Here is a 22,192-nt window from a genome sequence, read left to right as displayed (position 1 = left end):
AACGTGGACTGAGCTCTTACATTTTTTCAGACCTTTTATTCCATTCAAAAATAAAGCATTACCATTAGCAAGAGGGGGATGTAAAAAACTTTAAATGTGTGAAAGATTTGTTTATCAAAGGCTTCACACGGATCGACATAAAGTTTTCGCGGAGAACTAACACCAGGTTCTAGCCCCCACACCGAAATTTTCTTTGAATGAACCATTTCCATGGCTGTACAAAAAATTAATCCAAGAGACGCCACAGAGGTGATTTATGTAACTTTCCTCCGCAAAGTTTTTTCGATATTTGAACATAAAGGAGGGCCCGACCTTCACGAAATTTAGAAATTCATAACAAATGCAGAGGAGACTGCTGCCCCCATAAATATTGTTCAAAAACCAAGCATATTATGCTAATTTTTCGGTGCAATTTTTCGACAGGGTATCCTCTGTCTTTCATCCATCTACCGTACGTTGAAATAAAATATTATAATAGCGTTGATCGCGATTTCGGGTTTGTTACTAAATATAGCTGCACGCGCGCGACTTTCGGATAAATATGCTGAAATTCGGACAGATTTTGTCGTTGTATGCGAGGCTGTTGTTGCAGCTTGTAGTCTCAGTCATCAATTCATACGAATAAGTGTGACGCTAAATAGCCATTCTAACACTCGCAGGTTTTATTTTCGTCGTTTATGCGGAAAATGCGGACAAATGTTTATTTATGCATATTAATGAGAGAGAACAGTGACGTCATTTGCGATCAGCCTATAAAAACTAGGCTTTTTCTGTACAGCTTCCTGTTTGTTGATGAAATTAGCTAAAACCGGACTTTCCACTGGTAGTCCGAATCTCAGAACGACACACGACACTGAAATGTAACTTTTGGTGTTTCATATAAAATCCCCCCCCCCCCCCCACTCAAAACGAAAATCGGGAAGTGCAAAAGTTCAAGGGCGAAATTGTTGTTTAACTTTCCCTAAATACGATGAATTGTTGAAATAAGTTGTTAAAAGCTTGACTTGCTGACGGATTTACGAACGACAATTATTGCCAAAACAAAATGACGCGAATAAAGCATAGTCTTGGATACAAAACAACGTCTTTTCATGAGATTGAGAAAATACGAAAACATCCTCCAGAACCCTATCGTTATTTGTTCATGTTAGGGACTCAACCTAATGGTAAAATCGGTTGTTGTTCAGCTCCTTAGAGGGCCTCGGAGATTAAAGGTTAAAGGTTATCGCACAAACTCAGTGCGAGATTGCGAAAGCCGGTGGCAGCGTAGAAAATGTACTTCCTGATCTACCATATTTTGTCAAATTTTGGGAATCTTTTGACATTTTTGTGTTTTCAACTTGTATGTGTTTACTCATTGTTTTGTTTGCTTTCAACAGGTCGAAAGTTACATTTAAAATAACGCTCACTTCTGACCCGAAGCTTCCGTATAAAGTGTAAGTATAAATTTTCTACAGTGCATTCATTGCATCTTTCATGTTACTCTAGGTTAATGTTAGCTGCAGTACAGTAGCTCGAGGTTTTGCCTGGGTATTTGGGTCGGACGTCAAAACCAGAGCTACAGATCCAACCATCCAGAGAGAGTGCAGGTGCCGAACGTCTGGACGTTCGGCGCGCCTTGCAAAGTTATTCGGCGAATCCGGCGTTCTTCTCCTTACCGGTTTACCTTCTAATACTATTTTGCACCTACCCGCTCAAGGATGTCTCGCTATTTATCCAAAGTACTGCCGTTCGGCAGGTTTTTGTGTGCCGATCGCGGGTTACTCACTGAATGGGACGCCATGTTTGAAAGGGATGACGTCACAGTCTCGCACATCCACGTTCCTATCCTATTAGCATAACAATGCACACGTTGTACGTGTACGCTGCAGCGCTGCGCTGGTTCTTTCAGTTTTCATAACTACTGACCGGCCGAACTCCGAAATGAAGATCCACGTTCCTATCCTATTAGCATTATTGTAGCGATATCAACAAAACGCCATCGGATATTTGCTGCGCTATGTAAAAAAGTTACGCCAGATTGACTTCATGTTCGGGAATTAAAAATCTTTGTACGTGTATAATTAAAACGAAGCTAAACAAATAAAATAAAAATTAAACAAAACTCAAGTAAAAATTAAACGAAATAAATACCGGACGGCTCGGTAGTGCATCTCTTACATAGTTGCTTTTATGTACATAATAGAAAGGAAATAAATGTAACTTCATTGTTACTAAATATAGCTGCACACGCGATATCGCACACTGCTGCCTGAAATTATAACAATTTTTATTGATGCATGCTCGCCTGGTCGCTGTTGCAGTTTTTGCGGAAAATGCGGACAAGCATTTAATTTTGTGCAATGGAAAGTTACGCGAGGACTTAATTTTCGGGAAATAAAACTCCGCGTATCAATAAAACGAAGTTAGACAAATGAAATACACTGAAGCAAAATTCATTAAAAATACACCGAAAATTAATGTCGGGCCTTCTTTCTCGGTCATATCTCCGACCACTGAGTCAAGGTACGAGATTTTGTCGATAGAATGTTCAAATGTGAATTTGAAGTAAGGTACATGGCCCTTTCCAGCGTAAACCATGGAAATGTCGTGTCTGAAACGTTTCCATCGGAATATTTGACCGGAGTGGCGATTAACATAATTTTCTCCGTTTCACGGAATCTTATGCCAGCTATTTCTGTTGAGGCTGCTGGTGAGCCCACGTTCCATTCACAGATTTGTTTATACTGTATTGTCCGTTGAATTAAAAAAAAATATAGAAAAAATACCAGGATTTGATATGCTTGACTGGAACAACAAGTAACTTGGGAACGTTTTGATAATAGAGTGTCCGATCATTCCGTTATTTGTATACAAGAGTATGAACGTATTATTTTCGTTACAGGATCGGGGAAACTGTAAGTTACCTCCTCATAATTTTGTCCCCATATCCATCGTGTACTTAAGTCGCGCTGCGTTGGTTTACACACCGTCCTCAATGGAGGGACGGTGGTTTACATTATACATGTGTAGTTTGAATTTTCAGCGGTCTATTATTTTCTTAGAATGTAATCTTTCGTATTCATAATTGCTATGCCTCTTCCTATATTGAAGGATTTTTGGTTTTTCTTGTTTTTGTTTAATCTTCCATTAGCTTTTACGTGTTCCGTGTCTTTTAATACGTTGTTTAGGTTTTCTTTCATTCTTCGTTTGAGAAACTTCAGTTTTTTTCCTCTGTTGAAATTTTCTGTTTGTGTTGGTCTTTACGTCGTCTTGTGTGCGGTGATGGACAATGGGTTTATTCAACGGTAGTTCGCTTTTAATATGACGTGGTGGCCTTGGAAAAAGGCCGTCGGGTTTTGGTTTTATTCAGTTCAATTCAACTCAGTACAGCTTTATTCATCCTAAACATGGGCAATAAAAAAGTGCGAATAAAACACAATACATCAAAATATTAAATATACAAAAAGTACATAGATACAGAGCGGTGACCAAAACATACACATGAAACAGTTTACAAATCATTTAAAAGCCGCAAAGTAATGGAGGAAATGAATAAATTCTTGCGCCGGTTTAACCTGCAAGCAGGTTCCCGAGTGTAAAACGCCGACCGGAGGGTCGCTCCGAACAGAATATGATGAATATGACAGAATATTATTACTACAGTTAACAATTGATCGGGCTTTTCCTAAGTACTAGCTGATCATAAAGTGACAGACTTCTCTTGATATTCTAATTTTAAGGTAAGTGATAAAATTCTGTGAAGTTAATATGTCTTTGATTGTCAGATGAAGCCACCAGATGAGCGAGAATGAAACAACGCTTTCACTGTAATGGATAAGATTTATCTATCAAACATGAAGGAAAGCAGTTTCCTTAAAAATAAATCGCTGTCGCCCTTCCTTCAAGATAGCATCAGTGTTTAAATCCCATTTAAATTTTTTAGAAAGTATTCAACCAAAGGTGGGTACACTCAGAGACAATTTCGATTTCTTGATCGCACACAAAGGTTGTCGGAGGGTTTCGTTCTTGTCTCCTCGGACATCGATAAGAAATATCACACACAACACCACTTAGGAAACAACAGATGACTTTATTTTTTTGCCTTTGAAAAGTAGCTTACCTTGTTCTTGGCAGCTTCCCTCACTTTTATGAAAACCTTGTTTGCTTTTCGTTTTCCGTCTGCTTTTGCTGTTTCGTCGATGCTGTCGTTTGTATTGTGGCTTTAATAGCGTGATCAAATAATCATTTACAATCACTTTCATGAATAACATGCACGTACGTATTTACACATTATAACATTTCTCTGTAATTTTGTTCATAAAAATTATCATATAATATCAATCGTCTTCATTTCGGAGTTCGGCCGGTCAGTAGTTATGAAAACTGAAAGAACCAGCGCAGCGCTGCAGCGTACACGTACAACGTAAATGTGTGCATTGTTATGCTAATAGGATAGGAACGTGGATGTGCGAGACTGTGACGTCATCCCTTTCAAACATGGCGTCCCATTCATTGAGTAACCCGCGATCGGCACACAAAAACCTGCCGAACGGTAGTGCTTTGGATAAATAGCGAGACATCCTTGAGCGGGTAGGTGCAAAATAGTATTAGAAGGTAAACCGGTAAGGAGAAGAACGCCGGATTCGCCGAATAACTTTGCAAGGCGCGCCGAACGTCCAGACGTTCGGCACCTGCACTCTCTCTGGATGGTTGGATCTGTAGCTCTGGTTTTGCCGTCCGACCCAAATACCCAGGCAAAACCTCGAGCTACTGTACTGCAGCAAGGTTAATGTCAGCATGTCCGATAATTCTTCGGTCACGTAATTGCCCAAGTTTCATAGGCCACTAGAACTATAGTATCGTTTGGATCGAATACTTCTTGAATACAAGATCATGAAATCATCGATTGAGCCTGGAGAAAAGCGTGCTGCGAGTACAGCAGTTCCGCTGCCCACAACCACCCACAACTTCCCCGGCGATGTTATGTGGAGTATCGATCAGTTGACCTATCCCAAGTGCCACTCAACGTTGTTGGCTACGGAAATGCAGCGAGGAGAAAGCATTGTTTGCAATACACTCAGCTGTAAAAGTCTATGAATGAATGAAAGAATGAAAAAGTCGAGTGATCCAGCTATTTTTATCTTGGCTAAATTTTGGAGGCAGAAAGGAATTTACCCCACAAAATAACACAATACACTAGTTAGCTTCAAAATTGTAGCTCTACGGTGAGACGGTCGGTGAGTTTTGGTTTTTCCGACCTCGCTCACCAGTAGTCTTAGTAGAGCTACAATGCCGAAGGCCCTGAAGCACACAAAATAAGCATGCTGCACATGGCACGGCATTTTGATGTAAAATCCCATATATTTACTGCATTTGGCCATACTGATTTATCACTACTGAAGATTAAACACTATACTACACTAACCTTGTCGTGTAAGGGGTTTGGTATTTGTTCAAATACGTTGATCGCGTTCCAAAAACATTTCTTGAAGACGCCATTACCAACTTCCGGTAATGGCAGCTCCCAGAAACCCGCTCAATGATTATGGAACGCGATCGACGAGTCTGTGCTAATACCAAACCCAATAAATTACAAGGTTAGTGTAGTATAGTATTTAGTCTCAGTAGTGATAAATCAGTACGACCAAATGCAGTAAATATGTGGGATTTTACATGAAAATGCCGCGCCATGTGTGGCGCGCTTATTTTGTATGCTACAGGGCCTTCGGCATTGTAGCTCTACTGGTGAGCGATGTCGCAAAAACCAAAACTCACCGACCACCTCACCGTAGAGCTACAATTTTGCAGCTATACTATACACTAGTCCGTCTGACCAGCCCTTTGCTTGCAGCAGCATGTTAACAACCAGGTGAATCTCAGAACATCCAACATTTGTGTTTTCCAAGAACTGAATGATTTGTCTGTCTCTGATACTGTTTATTTGTCAGATATCATACATCAAAGACAGATTCTGCAAGCGCCACAACTCTACCATATAGACTTATGCCATTTTGCCGTATTTTTAGTGATATAGACCGATAGAGGGATGTTGTATAGACCAAACCAATTTGATATTTTCTATTTTTACAATTGAAAACTTCAAGTTTTGCTGGCTGGCTGTCTATTGGCAAAATGATACTTTTGAAGCCAGAATTCCAAATGAAGGCTTTGTGTGCAATTGGAACATCTTTTGCCCAGAAATTGAGTTTGATTCAAGTGATTTCCCGGTGTCTGTTATGTACCATAAACGAGGTACCTCTGTGCACAAATCCAGTCACTCTGAGGCAAAAATGAGGGGTAGGGCCAATGAACAGTGAGTTTGCTGTGACAGTTACTGTAATTATTGCACATTCTTGTCTTTTGTAGATTAAGTGTCCCTGAAAGTACACCATTCACGGCTGTGTTAAAGTTTGCAGCAGAAGAGGTAAGATAATTAGCTTTCAACGAGTTTCAACTTTAGCACAAGTTTGATTTAGGGGCCAGTCGGTTGATGACAGACAGTCGTGTCAAAGATGTGTGACTTCCCTTGATACTGTTGACCAATGTCAAACAAATTTGGCAAAAAAAACCCCAGCTTGCCAAATTTTAAATTTGTGCTACTTTTTTCTTGCATTTTAAAGTACGTACCATTACTAAATACTAACATCATTCTTCTTCATATTAAAGGCCAGTAATGCTAACCTTTGATATTTTCATTATTTTTGTTTTCTATCAACTGCACCTTCTTATTCTACTCCCCAAAGAATGTTGAAACACCCACTATTTAGCTTGTCAAAATAGTGTTTATATGTGTAAAATGCTATTGTTTACATTTGAATTCTAGTCCGGACCAGAAGTCACGTTTCAACAATAACAATGCAACTGTTTAAACACGTAAGAGCTGTGTTGACAAGCTGAACACTGTGTATATCAACAAGCTTTGGGAAGTAGAACAAGGAATTCTGGTTGACATTCAAATTAAAATGGTGAAAAAATTATCAAAAGTTAGCATTACAGGCCACTTGATTACATTTCTTTCGAAATTTTTATCATCATTTACATTCCCAGAATTACTGGTGTTTGCTTACCATGTCATATTTCTGCATTTTCTCATTTTCTCAGTGAGGCCTGCCATATGCGATGAAATCAGAAACAGCAATGTTACATTTGACATCTTCTGAGTTAATAGTTCAAATTCATTCAAATATAATTTCACTGTATGACTGTGTCATTTTCAAATGTAAACCATTGTTGAGCGTGTGAAACTAGCCTTAGAAATGCTCAACCCAATGAATTCAAAGAAACGTAGACAATTTTAGAGCAAAAGTGGGAATGTGGTGTAAACAGGCAATGAATTTTCAGTAAAGTATTATTAATATCTATTAGAGCTTCTCTGTGGACAGCTAAGACTAGTGACACCGTGGTTTACAGACCTTATGTTTTGAGGCGAGCGATCGCTCCGCTCGCCTACCACTCGCTCAAATCAAATTCCACGAGAGCGATTAGCCGCTCGTGTCACGGCTGGGACCCAAGTTTTTGAGACCAAAGGCACACGTTGTATCCAAAATGTAACATACTCTAATCTCCTCCGATCGACACGCGAAGCACAGTGTAGCGGATAAAATAAAATATTCAGTTCACTTCACTTCAGTATCAGTATGAATTACGTTCTCGGCAAGCAGATTCTAGCAATGGAATGGATCGATTTAGGTGCAACAGTGTGATACAGTATTACAATAGTACTCGTCTAGTGATAGCGTATCGGCGGCGGGCCTAACACTTCAATATAGCACCACTGCGGTTCAGAATTTATTATTTATATGTACACAAATGTACAAAGTACAGCCCTTCATTCTCACATTTTCAAACCAACTCCGTTTTCTTGGCTGCTATATTCTTTCGAAGTGTTCAAAACACAAACGGTTATCCTGCCGCATCAAGATTTCATTGGAAAAATATGCGTGACAAACGAGGATCATATTGCTTACGCTATTGAGATTGAACGTGGAAAAAATGTCTACGATATGATGAATGGCACTACACGTCGCAACTCGCGGAAACAAATGCATAATCTCTGATTAAACAATTTAGCCTGAGCGACTGCTAGGTCTCTTGGTCCTTTGAAAGCTTAAAATAATTAAATTGACTCTGAAAAGTTGGACGGATACGCCATACTTCTGAAAAAAAAATGGCGAAACGATCATGAGTTCATTCTACCGTAAAACTTTGAAAGACAAAAATTTTTGCTACATTTTGGCGTACAGCGTAGGAGTTCTGTGTGACTGTCATAAAATGGTATCTGTTGAAACAATTGGCAGCCCTCCGCCTTCTTCGCCGTCGCGAGTGTACACACCGCAGATCGTGTACCTCGACGTGGCTGTTATGATAAATTCGTTTTGTTTTGTGAAATGTAAACTTGTGATCACTTCGATATATCGCGGAAACAAGTTAACTTTGGTTTAAGACCAACGAGCATGCAGGATGTTTCAGCGGGCCACAAACGAAAACAAGAGAAACATAACTTGACTGTGGACTGCTGGTAGCACGATTCAGTGTAAAAATCTAGTTCTGTACACGTACTCGGCGAAGTTCAAACTATCAGTGTTGTCCTTATATTTAAAAGTAGCCGGGTAATTTAAGAAAGTAGACGGGTGGACTGCGAGGGAGCGAAGCGAAGCGAGTGAGCGTAGGGAACGAGGGGGGAAGCGCAAAAGGGGGGACACAAGGCGAAAATGAAATTTTGGAGTGGAAATGATGTTCTCTGGTGGCATCTGAGGTGACACAGTACTTTTGTTGTGTGTCTTAGACGTGGCTCACATACAACAAAACGAACAAACATGATTTTGTTTTGTTTGTATTGTTTATGACACACTTATGGTTTTATTTGCAGTGAAGATTTAACATTTAATCTTAAATCACCTGCAGTCTGCTCATTTCATTGCCCATTTCCCATTCTTCATTACCACATATTTTCTGAAACTTATGACACAAAGTCAGTAATTGACAGAAATGTTGCAACAAATTACTAATAAATGCCAACCGTGCACCATCCTCTCGTTTTGCTGTCCCCAAATACTTTGATCAAAGCAGATATGCAGCATGGCGTCGGAAGGAAACAACTCTATTTTCTTTCAAATTTGCTCCACGAGTCCGTGAAAAAATGATTCAGAGGGTCCATCGAAGGACACTTTTGGGCAACCCAACATGGAGAACATGGAGAAGCGCAGTGAAATTGAACCCATGCCGGAATCCACGACGTATTGTCCTGTTGTCTTAAACAACGGGGAATCAGCGCCACAGTGAAGCCGTGAGCCGTGACGATGATGCGCCGGTCGACAACGGTCAGCACCACACATGCCTGTGACTGTGGATTCTAGTACGTCAATATAATCAATAAAAATAAAATAACCATTCAAACAGTTGGTTCTAAAAAAATCAGTTCTAGTGTCATTTTTTTAAAATTAATCTAGAAATACGTCGGTATTGCTCTGAGAATAACTTAATTTGTTGAGAAGATCATACTCGTAGTGACATTGGCAGCCAGCGCGGCAGCGGAAAACTAGCTTGCCAGTCTCATGAACTTCAAACCGTCGATTAAAATCGCATCTTTTAGGCGCTTTTCTCTCACAAATTCAGCAAAATTGAAGTTTTTCATACATAAACTAAATTTATTGTTAGAATCAAGTATACCTTTCGAACGGGCTTTCTTAGGGAAAAAATATTCAATCGGCAAGGTGGCAGTGGCCGACGCCACATTTCTATTTGACGCCATCGTTAAAAATGACCTAAGATGATAATCAAACCAATTTCACTGCTCGTAACAAAGGCAACACCACAGGCGCATTTATCAGCCAATCACACTATTTAACGAATGAAAGATCGGGCTGAAAAAGCCACAAATAGGTATTTAGAAACTGTTATGTGTTTGTGCAGTTCCATGCGGGGCCTGGGTTGCGAAACTGCTAATCGTACGTGTGCCGTCTAACAGCTGGCAGTGCAATCCCGAAATTAATAGGTCTATAAAAATAATCTAATTACGTTAAAAGTAGCCGGGAAAAAATGCAAAACAGCCGGGTTATTTACCCGGCACCTGGCTTCTAAGGACAACACTGAACTATGGAGGTAAAAAAATACCTCCATGTTCAAAACCAAACATGTTTGATGACAGCACTGTTGTCTTGGTAGGTTTTTGTCTTAATGCCAATATATCTCATGTGCATACCATATAGTAGTTTTAAAAGGCTTGTATGAAAAAAAAATTATGAAAAAGTTACATGTCCATTGAAAAAGTAAAACTTCATCTATTTGTCCATGAATGCAACAGAGGCCACATTTCTGCATATTTATTGTTCGAAAAATGTTGAAAGTTAGCCAATATGCTGTGAACATTTGGGTGGAAGAACACTACTTATCTTGTTCAATCTATCAAAATACATAACCCATATTTTCTCCCTTCTCTATTACATAACAATAAGAAAGACAGCTAGTGCATACTGTTTTTGTAATAAATTTTATTCATGCACTCTCCATACTGTTTTCAGGGGACCTGTTCAGTCACTCTCCTAATGTCAGCAGTGCCATATTCAAATCATAAGAGATGACACAATTTTTTATTTTCATTTGCCTGACTATTTTCAGGGGAGCTGCTAAATCACTCGCCTACCACTCGCCTTGATTGTTTCAGGAGAGTGAATTTTAGCTCTCCTGCCATTTTCAAAAAATAAGCCCTGGGTTTATTGTAATCTTGTATCTTGATCATCATGTGTCTCTGTGTAGAAGTACACCCTCTAGAGCCAGTATGGCATGCCATTTGCACTGGAGTCTTCTCTTTGACTTTAGACAATTTAATATACTCCAAGTATTGGTATCGAGCTGACACAAGGATATTTCAGGAAGCTTCTAGATTTCTCAGTGAAAAGAGTTGAGCAATCTTTAAAATTTAAGGGCGCTCCAATGTATAGAGATGGTGCAGCTGCTACATGCGGTTCACACACGCTTGATTGTTTTCTTTCCAGCTGTTCTAGAAGCCATGCTTCAGAAGCTTGTCCATGCATAACACAAAACTGCTACTTTATCATGTACTTCATCATTTATCCATTCATTCTTCCCTCAGTTTCGTGTGCCACCAGCTACCAGTGCCATAATTACCAACGGTAAGCACAATGTTGAATCTAGGATCAGAGAGTAGGGGGCATTTTGGCCTGTGGACTTAAATTTTGGGGACCTTTTTGAAAATTGGAGGGCATTTTTTTCATTAGATAAGATAATTAATATTCATGTTTCTTACCATAATTATGCATTTTAGTCATGTAGGCCTATTCTGGTTTTCTGAGACCTCCCAACGACAAACAAGTCACAAACACAATTAATTTCAATCATCATGACAACTTGGGTCACTTGACAAATTGTTCACAAAGTTTAAGAAAAATTAAAATCATGGGGTGATTGATATTGTCAATTACACTAGTGGCTCACAAAGTATCCATAGCAGAGCATGTGATTCACATATTTTAAGAACGATCTTGGTAGCCATGCAGGTGTATTGTAAGATTTATTGTGACCTTGAGGAGCCTTTTGCCATTTTCTATTCACATGCAGATATGGTCATAAGTCCTTTGACCTTGACATGATGTTTGCCAGGTTGCAGCTTCCCCCCTTTTTTTTAACATGAACTTTTTGAACTGCAGCTTACTCATGAGTGCAGATGTTGGAAATTGCTGTCACACCTAACTGGCCATTCTGACCCTGTTGAATTACAAATAGCAAAACATGCACACATGACTGGACTGTGTATTGCATGCACTACATCTGCCGTGATAACTGATTGAGTTCATTGGCCGGATGTACCACACTGCTTCAATGAACTGTAGTTTACAAAGAAAAGTTTAATTCCAAACATTTTCTCGGTAACATTGATAACCTTGATTTTCTTTGGATGTTAAATGGACAGATTTCAATTTCGCTTGTCTGTGAAAGTGATTTGATTTTGCGGAAACTCGGTCAGCCCAACCAAGTACACATGCATACTCATAACAGCTGGACTGCGATGATCACAAAATTGTTTTGTGATATCCCAATACAATATCGTGATTAACATATTGTCGTATTGAGTATTCAGTTGCAATTTCTTTGGGTGTTGAAATATGCTAGGACGATGTAACAAATCAATTAACACTCCAAACGGCAATGTACGTGTATGAACAACCTGCTTGATTTCCATGAACTTTCTGGTTACCCATCACACTGGTGTGCATGTTAGCATGTCATTTTTGATGCACCAGGTAATTTCCAGTGCGTCATTTTGTGCTGGAACACCCTAAACCCACAATGCCCTGCCCTTGATTCAACACTGTAAGTAGACAGACACACTGTCACACCCTAATAAAAGTTGAATAGCACTGTCCTTATGACCGTCTGCCCACCTGAAAGCAATGCAGTAAATCATGAACCCACAGAATGAAACGAAGGTCACAGACTGAAACGAAGGTCACACCTGAAGAACGCACACAACCCAGTCTTTGCTATGAAAGCAATCAGGTTTCTTAGGGGGCCCTACCAGAGCTTTTTGAAGAGCATGATCCCTTAAGATAATGTTAATTTTTTTCAGTGAGGACCCAGTGAACAAAGAAAGTCTGTACGTTAGAAGAAGGCAGGCAGATTTTATTACTGTACTGTGTGCATATTGAACAAATGTTTATATAGTACAGGTTGACTGTGGTAAATTTGTTGTCAGAGCGTTGAGTTGTTAGTAATGTTACATTGCTTTCAAATTTTTTCAAATATCTTATTAAAAGTGCATTTGGACAATAGAGCATGTAGATGTTAGAATTGAGACATTTTATCCAATATACTCTGGTGATTTTACCTTTTGATTTCACTGAAGTATCTTTTCTGAAGTGTAAACCAATCATTCTCTGCTCTTTCTCCTAACACAGATGGCATAGGAATTAATCCAGCACAGAGTGCAGGGAACGTCTTTCTGAAACATGGATCTGAACTCCGGCTTATACCGAGGGACAGAGTGGGCAGACTTCCCTAGGAGTCGACAATTAGGATTAAAAAATATATTTGCAGTCACTGTCATGAAACAACAATGGATCTACTCATGGCAGGCCTTTTAAGGAAGTGGCTGAAGATGAGTGGTGGTGAAGTATTTTTGAAAGTGAAGGATTCTTTACAGGCAAAACTCATATGGACATGATCATCAGGCCGTACACATGTATTTAAGACAGATGCCGTCATTGTCCTCAAGGTCAACGGCTTTATAAATTTTTCAATGCTGACATGACCATCAAGTCAAGTACTACATGTATGCCTATTCTTGGTAGCACAATCAATTTTGTGTTCTTAGTTCACCCATTTTACAAACACCATACTGAGGGATATGTTATCACACTGCTGGTTATGGTTAGGCCAATGTTCTTCAATCATGCCAGAAATTTATCATAAATGAAGTGATGATAACCATAAATGTCTAATTTATGTGACAATGTGATGTTTTTTGCAACTATTTAAGGGGAAAAAATACAAGATATTATTGATACACGCAGAGTACCAGCACACCCAAGACCTGTTTATATTATCATTGGAAGCATACACCCTGGAGCAACTATGGTGTAAGCAACTCCTTTAAGTGCACCTAGGTCTATCTGAATTCACAATAGCCGTTCTCAGTAGTGTGTAAGAATCCTGGCCTTGAACTTCTGTGACTGAGCGGAGCCATTGTTGTAACATGATGAATTTTATGTTTCTACCTTTCAAAGAAAGTCTTTAAAATTTTAATGTTTCATAAATTAAAGTCATGGATGCCGCTATTACTTATTCGTGCAGTCTTGTATTCAGCAAGCATAGCTATTCACTCTATACACTCAGTGTGACAGTTTTCGGACATTTAGTGACATGCTGTCAGTGAAACTCACTACACTCTGTATCGATAGCGTTTTACAGGTCATGTGACCTCATATTAAGTCAGGTGACACTGTTGTCCAGTTTTCGATAGTTTTTTTGGTAGAAGATATTGAGTTCGCTACGAGCGGCGGTCACAAATTGTCGTCTGATACCGCGTCAGTGATACTGTCAACATACTGCCGTCAGGTCAAAGTAACTAAAATTTTGACTAAAGTCCTGATTTAGCATTGAATTTTGAATGTGGGGGAGAATAATGATTTTGAAAATATTCTTTCCATTGTTCGCTACGATTGCATGTAGTTTTAACGAAAACTGCGCAGTTGTTTCTAGAAAAAAAGTACATTTAATAAACGTAAGAAGTGTACAAGTTTTTGGACAGACAATATTTAGCATAATTGTGTAAACGTAGTAAGTGACTTACCGCGTAAAAACTTGACAGGTAAATAATGTCATACGATGAAATATACTCGCTATTTTATTAAATAATGCCTGTGCAATTCTAATACAAACAAAATATGCTATGGAAACAATTAAAGGTGATACTCACTGAACAAACTTAGCAAAGTTAGCCACACCGTATGCAACACACACAGAGACAGCCCGTGTCCGATATCTAAGCGCTATACACGTCAAAATATAGTTGAATCGTCCATGGATTAAACATAACTAATTATCATGAAATATTTTTATATACAGTTTTCTAAACACATCGAAATTAAAAATCGGTGGTGTGAAGTTTCAAATTATCAATACTTAGCTCCTAATCATATTCCAAACACGACGTCCGATTTCTGGGATTGCAGTCCGATTATTATGCCTTCAACATGGGGTCAAAACTTTGGCAACTTTGACCCCGAAATACCACTCCCTTCTTGTCAACTGAGTTTGAGGATAACCACAATAAAGTTTCGAAAGGTATGGTAATAAGATTTCGTATTGCTGGTCATTTACGAAACGACTTTGGGCGAAATTCACCACCCTGTCCGAAAACTGTCACACTTAGTGTACAGTATTGGGCATTGTTTCATGAAGATAATATATGTACACACTTTATTTTCAAGTTCAGGTAAAATAGTCAAAAAAAGGTCTAAAATTTGAGAGGCAGCATACTTCTTTATGAAATCCTCTATTCCTTTAAGTATAAATGATAAGCTCTGTATGTCATTTGAAATATGTACATGGCATGTGCTGCCTTCCCAACATGCACAAATTCTGGAACTTCTAAGTTATCTTCTAGGAAACACAAATTATTACCTTAATCCTGTAATCAACTCATTTTCTGATATTGAGAGTCGCCCATAGCATTTAGTTGATACTCAGTACAGTAGTGCATGTATGTCAACATAAAGGGAACATGTTCACCCTGCCCTTGATATATATGTACATTGGTATAACCTCTGTGGTTTCAGTGGTGTGGTTCGATCCAAATATAGATGAAATAGGGGTGAAAGGGTGAGTACAAAGGGATGTGTGGCAGCCACTCCTGATAGAAAGCCAATTGAAGGTCACTCTCTGATATGATTCTGAAAAAAAATAAATTTGGAGTCAAGCAGCTGAATGTACAAATCCTTGCTTGGATGTTGTTTCTCCACGTTTTTTATACCTAATAGTTTAAGACTGAAAGCAAGAAAAAAAATTCTGATAGGGTGATGATACTTTTGGTGTTGTTTCATTATCTGTTTTTTGTTGAAGACAAGGACATCTCTCTGTTATGTTAAAATGCAGCTTGTTAGTGTTGTAAACACACAGTGGTACAACATGCAGTGATCTCGTTGACTATTAAACGAATTTCAGTCCAACACTGAAATCTAGTCATCAACAACAGCAACACACATTGCACATTTACAGCAACGTGATTTAGGAAGTAGGACAAGAAACTCTATTTTACCAACATCAAAAGTTATGGGAAAACAGTAAAGTAACAGCGCATGGAGTGTCAACCCTGATATTTTGTAGTGTCAGATACAGGGAAACCAACCAATATGTACAATCCATCTTGTATGATCAGGCACTCATGGTACAGAGGGTTCAGAAAATGACTGAAATTTCTATCTGTGAAAAATTTTCAAAATTTCTTGCAGAGATTTCCTTAATATTTTTCTGTAATCTGCCCAGTAAGTGTCAGGTTGTCCTTGATTTTTTTTCATCAGAATTTTAAAAAACTTGCTGTCTTCATCATGCAGCGTTTAGATAGAAATCTTTCAGTACTTTTTGCAGGATGTTGATAACCAGTTTTTCTCAGTTTGTAGAAACAAATTGTGAGAACCTGGTGACTGTTGTACCTGGTGACTGTTGTTTTCACATATAAAAAGTGCTCACAGAACCCATTGTCTGCATATAATGTGACTTGATTATTTATTGATGCACGGAGGTTTCTTTGATAAAATGGCCTATTTTGATTATGTTACTATCCTGTCAAACCTTAGATCTCCTTCACCGTCTCATTGAAAGTCCATTACCATGACCTTTTCTGAAGATTTTATTTGCATCCATCATTCTCTTCTCACAATTACTAAATTGAAAAGAAAGAGATACACATATATGTTACATGTATGTACGCATACTCACACACACACACACACACATGTGTGTATATATTTATGTAAAATCATACGTATTTACTCATACAAACATATATATCATAGCGCTGTCTTGCAAGTAAATACTGTCGGTCAAAAGTGATGATTTTATCCATGAAAAATAGACTAAGTTCATTCAGCCTTCAGTAGTTTAGTGTAGATTGTACTAACAAATGAAATGATTGCCTTTATAAGCATTTAATGTTTCCATAGAACATCTTTAAAAACCAGACAAAATACATGTGGTATGGGTATACATGAATAGCATGTAATCCACATTTTGATACTATCAAGGTTTACGTCGAGATATGAAATTTAGCAGAATGTTCTCTGACATCTAATTGCATAGACTATCATCTTAGTGTGCACATTTGGTTTTCCTGGAATACCTCATTAAAGTATGCATGCATATTTCAGTGAGCATTTCAATACATCAAGAAGACATGACACAGATCACCTTTCAAAATACAAGGCCAATGCATATTCATGTAGGCACTATTTGGTTTTACCCATTCAATAAACTATTGTAAGCAAAACAGTGTACTTTTCTTCATTGTACTCTTTTCTCTCATTTTGCTACAAGGGGACGTACATGAAATTTCATTTTAATAAGAGGCAGGGTATTTTCCTTTATTTTTCATTATCATGAGTAAAGTTACACAAACTTTATGTAACGGTTACGCCATGAAAACTGATACCCTCGGGTTAAACCTGTGACACGAAAGTTACATGCTAATTTGCACATTTGATGAACTTTCCTACATGTAATTAGTGATACATATATCTGGATTGACCTGATCAAAGTGGACAAAACTTGCTACATACATCAAAGATACTATGATATATCATTATTTGAAAAGTCATTTAGCATTTTTAGATTTGCAAATTAGTAATTTACATATATAGCAAACTTTGCTAATTACGCATATTTATCTGAATCGACTTGATTAAAGTTGATGAAACTGGCTAAGTACATTGAAGATACTATGATAAAACATTATTGAAAGTCATTTAGCATTTTTACTTCAGCTAATTACTAATTTGCATATTTTATGAAGTTGTAGTCAACAGAGTAGATGCTCCATGTCAAGGTAAAACGCGCCTCGGGGACAGATATTCAGACTCAAATTTTTACAATAATTCTTTACTGATCTACCACTTGTGGGGGCTCTTTTAAAGCTCTTGGAGAAAGACAAACTTTTAACGGCTTAGTTAGTCGAAAATACAAAATTTAATTTTCCCCTCACAGAGTTAACACAGGAATGGCGGCCATTTTGAATTTCAAATATCACAAAATGTTTGGTAATTTGTTTCACTTGTTCCAAACTTTGCACGGTGACCCCCAATTTTTATTACTGATTTGGGTATGTGCCAACATTTTCACAAAAATACGCAAACATGGTTCAATAACATAGAAAGCGTAATAATGAAAAAGAATAACCCATAAATGGCCTGAAGATATTCCTTAAAATTATCAAGATTCCTGACCAGAAATGATATGCAAGGTGCCACTCAACTCTGGCAATGTTGACAAGAAATCCCCAACAATTTGTCATATGTAAAAGTATACATGGTTGCATAAACTTGGACGTTTTCAATTTGGGCAGCACACCCCATATAGAAATACAGAATAACCCAAGGTTTCGAATCCATGGTTAGATGTCTCCACTGGCCTCTGGCAGCTTGAATCACCAGGTGTTTATTTAAATTTAAAATACTGGTGGGAAAGTATTACATGCCCTAAGCCTCAAGCTGTATGTAAATGGAGAGGAAAAAATCAGGAACTAATACAACAGCAGATGCAGTACGTAGGCACTGGCTATTTCAAATCATTATATTACGACTGACAATGAAAGTAGGAGTAATAAAACAAAATAAACAGAAAGTAAACTTAAAAACATCCTATAAATGTTTGCTACTTGATTTACTCTGTGGGAAACAGATACCAATACTGAACTGAGACGAAGGACTATGACAGCAAAGAGGAATTTCATTTATTGTAAACATTATAATCATTATAGCAGACAATGAAGGCAATCAAGATACCAATTGTTTACAGACTGAATGCAATTTGAATACGATAACTAAAACTAAATAGTTCAAAAGAATTTCGCCAGGTGACATCGCATCTGATTAAGCGGCCAGTCAGTTTCTTCTGTCTAGGGTGGTTGATGGGGGGGGGGGGGGGGGGGGGGGGGGGGGGGGGGGGGGGGGGGGGGGGGGGGGGGGGGTGGGGGGGGGGGGGGGGGGGGGGGGGGGGGGGGGGGGGGGGGGGGGGGGGGGGGGGGGGGGGGGGGGGGGGGGGGGGGGGGGGGGGGGGGGGGGGGGGGAATGAGGGTTCACTCTATTTTGATATTGGTGGTTAGGGCCCCTGTATGATATTTTGGAAATGCTCAAATTGGGGTGTCACCTGCCAAAAATTGCAATGATCTGTCACATTTTTTGGCATGCCCTTCGAGTGCCCAAGTTTGATATGTCAGAGATATAGATAAGAGATACGTGGATGTTTGTGTATTGAACGTCTTGTTTTGCAAAGTGTACCCATGATGAAATTTGCAATTAATACACATCATGACAAAAGTCCGATCTTGGGTTGCTTTCTCTGTGAGAGCTATGTATGAGAAAGCAACACGAAATGATATTCCATAATACATTGACACAGTCACATATCGTAGAAAGGGAAACAAGGCGAGGCATTTTCATTCTAACTGATTCATCTGAATAGGTTATAAAACTGATTTTCCATGTATCAACTCTTCAAGTAAGGGGTGTGAATTGAGAATAAACTGAAGACATTTTTTTTGTCATAGCTTTGTTTTTATAGTCACTGCTTTTTACATTTTATTAGCTCTCATTTGGTATACCAAAGAGAGCTAATCGTATAAGGTGAATCATTTCATTTGCATCTCATTTACGTGTCGTCTGTGTGTATGTATGTAAGTAAGTATGTATGTCTGTTAGTCCGTCCAGATCAAAAACTCCTACACCGCAGCAGCTACCAGCTTAGTATTTGGTGTACAGGTGCACCAGGGGTGGAGATGTGAATTTGTTCAAATAAACATGTCGGTGTCAAAAATATGCCAATGAGGTAAAAAAAGGAAAAATCCTGCAAACTGCTGAAACTCAGTAAACCGTTGGTCAGATTTGGTTGAAACTTGGTATGTAGGTTCCTTTAGGTATTCTAAATTAGGTGTGTACAACTGAAGATGATATTTGGATGTTTGTATTTTTGGGTAATTTTTTTCAGATTTTAGTAAAGAAAACTTGTTTTCTTAAACAGCTTGTCCGATCGCTGTGAAAGTTGGTATCCATGTTCCTCGGGATGACCTCAGTCAAGTTTGTAAAAATTGTAGTGAATTTTTAGTATTTGTAATTTTGGGGCAATTTTCCCCATTTTTGGTCAAAAAATTTTTTCCTCCAAAAACTACTAATCTGATGCTTTCGGTATTTGGTATGCAGGTTTATAAGGTTGATCAAAATGTGATGTATTCAAATTCTTATGAAATTTGCAATTTTGTATTTTTTTTGGCAATTTTTTCATTTTTGGTCAAAAACATGAATTTCTCAAAAACTGCTCATTTGATATCTTTGATGTTTGGTATACAGGTTCCAAGGGTTTATCTTAATATGATATATTGAAATCTGGATGAAATCTGCAATTTTGTATTTTTGGGGCAATTTTTGCTATTTTGGTCAAAATATTTGTTTCACAAAATCTCTTTTAATAGCTTTGATATTGAGTTGAAATTTTCCTATGTATGATCTTAATGTAATATGTTCGAATTATATCTTCTTCAATTACATATTTTTGCAGCTATATTTGCCATTTTGGTTTGGCTGACCTGAAGTGGACTGTCAAAGGTTTCCTCCTTCATCAACACGTGTCGCAAAAAGTTATTCTCTACATAACACAAAGGAGCTCTATCAGCTGCCAGGTCGCTTATTTTAAATTTTTAGAGAAACGTCTTCAATTGCCTATTTTTATGAAGCTTCCTAATTTTTTGATGGAGAAAACTTACAGAAATAGTCCACAGTATTGATTCCATAACTTTTTCAGGTTGTGTTGATATGAACAAAATTAATAAATACTTGTGAAAAGATTTTCTGATTTTTGGCGATTTTATACCTACAGGAACTAAGAATACATAATGTGGTGATCTTGTGAGCATTTCATATGGTAAATTGTATTTGGTGTTAAAATGTGGTAAAAGAATCATTAGAAAGCACAGCTGAAGGTGATTTTAGTAGGTTTGGTTTCCAACAAATATATTTCAAACATTTTCAATGTGTGAACTATCAGGGTTATAAATAGCTCTTACACTTCCTGTCATTGTATCTCTTTAAATAAACATAGTTGATACCAAAGGGTGGACCATTTGATATCCTGAAGGGGGGATCTGGAAGATTTTCAGAAAAAATATAGATTCCAAGCAAATGTCAAAGAAAAAACGAATCTGCCAGAAAAGGCTTGACTAAAAGAAAAGGTGGGAGAGTGGAAAAAAATACTGTACAGTGGATCAGGTTGAAAATAGTGCTACCTCATCAATCTTCAGACCCCCCCCCCCCAAGGATATCAAATGGTCCACCCCCATGTCTTTGTGCACACATTTTACAATGCACTGCATCTCAGTTGAAGATTCCAAGTCAGGTCAGGATTTCAAAGGAATAGTCAAGTTCACCACAGTTAAAATTCTTAAGTTGATCTCGGTGCCATCACCCTTGCTTGTGACATATTGGTTTTATAAGTTATTCCAAAAGTGGATGCACCAGTTGCACTGGAAGAAAACAATGTTTACTTTTCCGTGTAGGGTTTCTGAGTTAATGGTTGTATGTTGAAATCTCTCTGTGTATCTGGTGTATGAGCAAAATGTAAACATTGGTTGCATGTTGTTAGGGATGGACCATTAGACCTTGGGAGGGGGGGTGGTCACAATGAAATTGTGAAAATTTTTTTTTTACTATTGTAAATTTCTGAATTTTTTTTTTTCTAATTGAGATTAGCTGTGCAAATTTTTTTTTTTCAGAGTAAATTTTCAGATTTATAATTTTTTTTAGTTCGTCGCTGTCTGAAGATAAAGAGGGCAAAGATGTGGTGCCAAGCACCACAAGCGGCCACGAAGCGGTCACGGCGGGGGGGGGGGGGAGGTCAGGAGAGGGGTGTCCCCTTGCTGCTGTTGGAGCTTTTGAAATATAAAGATTAAAATGGTGTTATTTGGTGGCACTTGGGGAGTATTTTTGCGGGGGGTGGTCAGGAGGGGGTGTCCCCCTCCTGCCGTTGGAGCTTTTGAAAAATAGAGATTAAAATGGTGTTATTTGGTGGCACTTGGGGAGTATTTTTGCGGGGGTGGTCAGGAGGGGGTGTCCCCCTCCTGCCGTTGGAGCTTTTGAAAAATAGAGATTAAAATGGTGTTATTTGGTGGCACTTGGGGAGTATTTTTACGGGGGGTGGTCAGGAGGGGGTTCCCCCTCCTGCCGTTGGAGCTTTTGAAAATAGAGATTATAATGGTGTTATTTGGTGGCACTTGGGGAGTATTTTTGCGGGGGAGGTCAGGAGGGGGTGTCCCCCCTCCGCTGTTGGAGCTTTTGAAAAATAGAGATAAAAATGGTGTTATTTGGTTTACTATTTTGGTTTCCTGGCTTCCCTTTCTACTGCGTGGTGAAATGCCTACATTCACCCCACCAAACATCATGCATATCTCATGATTTACAATTAATTTGACAAGCTGAGAAGCTAAAATGAGCTA

General features: G+C 38.5%; 1 protein-coding gene across 1 annotated transcript; it reads left to right on the top strand.

Moving 5' to 3' along the window:
- The first annotated feature begins 1,202 nt into the window (after nucleotides 1–1,202).
- Nucleotides 1,203–13,782, top strand: LOC139130998 (ubiquitin-fold modifier 1). Its single transcript, XM_070696885.1, has 5 exons — nucleotides 1,203–1,275; nucleotides 1,380–1,436; nucleotides 6,349–6,406; nucleotides 11,075–11,114; nucleotides 12,897–13,782. Coding segments are annotated over exons 1-5 (261 nt in total). The 5' UTR covers nucleotides 1,203–1,273; the 3' UTR covers nucleotides 13,001–13,782.
- The last annotated feature ends 8,410 nt before the right edge of the window (nucleotides 13,783–22,192 follow it).

This window comes from Ptychodera flava, chromosome 4, assembly GCF_041260155.1.
Source record: "Ptychodera flava strain L36383 chromosome 4, AS_Pfla_20210202, whole genome shotgun sequence".
Taxonomy (NCBI): domain Eukaryota; kingdom Metazoa; phylum Hemichordata; class Enteropneusta; family Ptychoderidae; genus Ptychodera; species Ptychodera flava.
The sequence above is the reverse complement of the archived record's forward strand: the minus strand, read 5'-3'. Positions and strand labels throughout refer to the sequence as shown.

Bases quoted from the DNA above. Each gene is read 5' to 3' on its own strand.
- LOC139130998 (XM_070696885.1), top strand. The intron at 6,407-11,074 runs GTAAGATAATTA...TTCTTCCCTCAG, and splicing joins TAAAGTTTGCAGCAGAAGAG to TTTCGTGTGCCACCAGCTAC. The intron at 11,115-12,896 runs GTAAGCACAATG...CTCCTAACACAG, and splicing joins CAGTGCCATAATTACCAACG to ATGGCATAGGAATTAATCCA.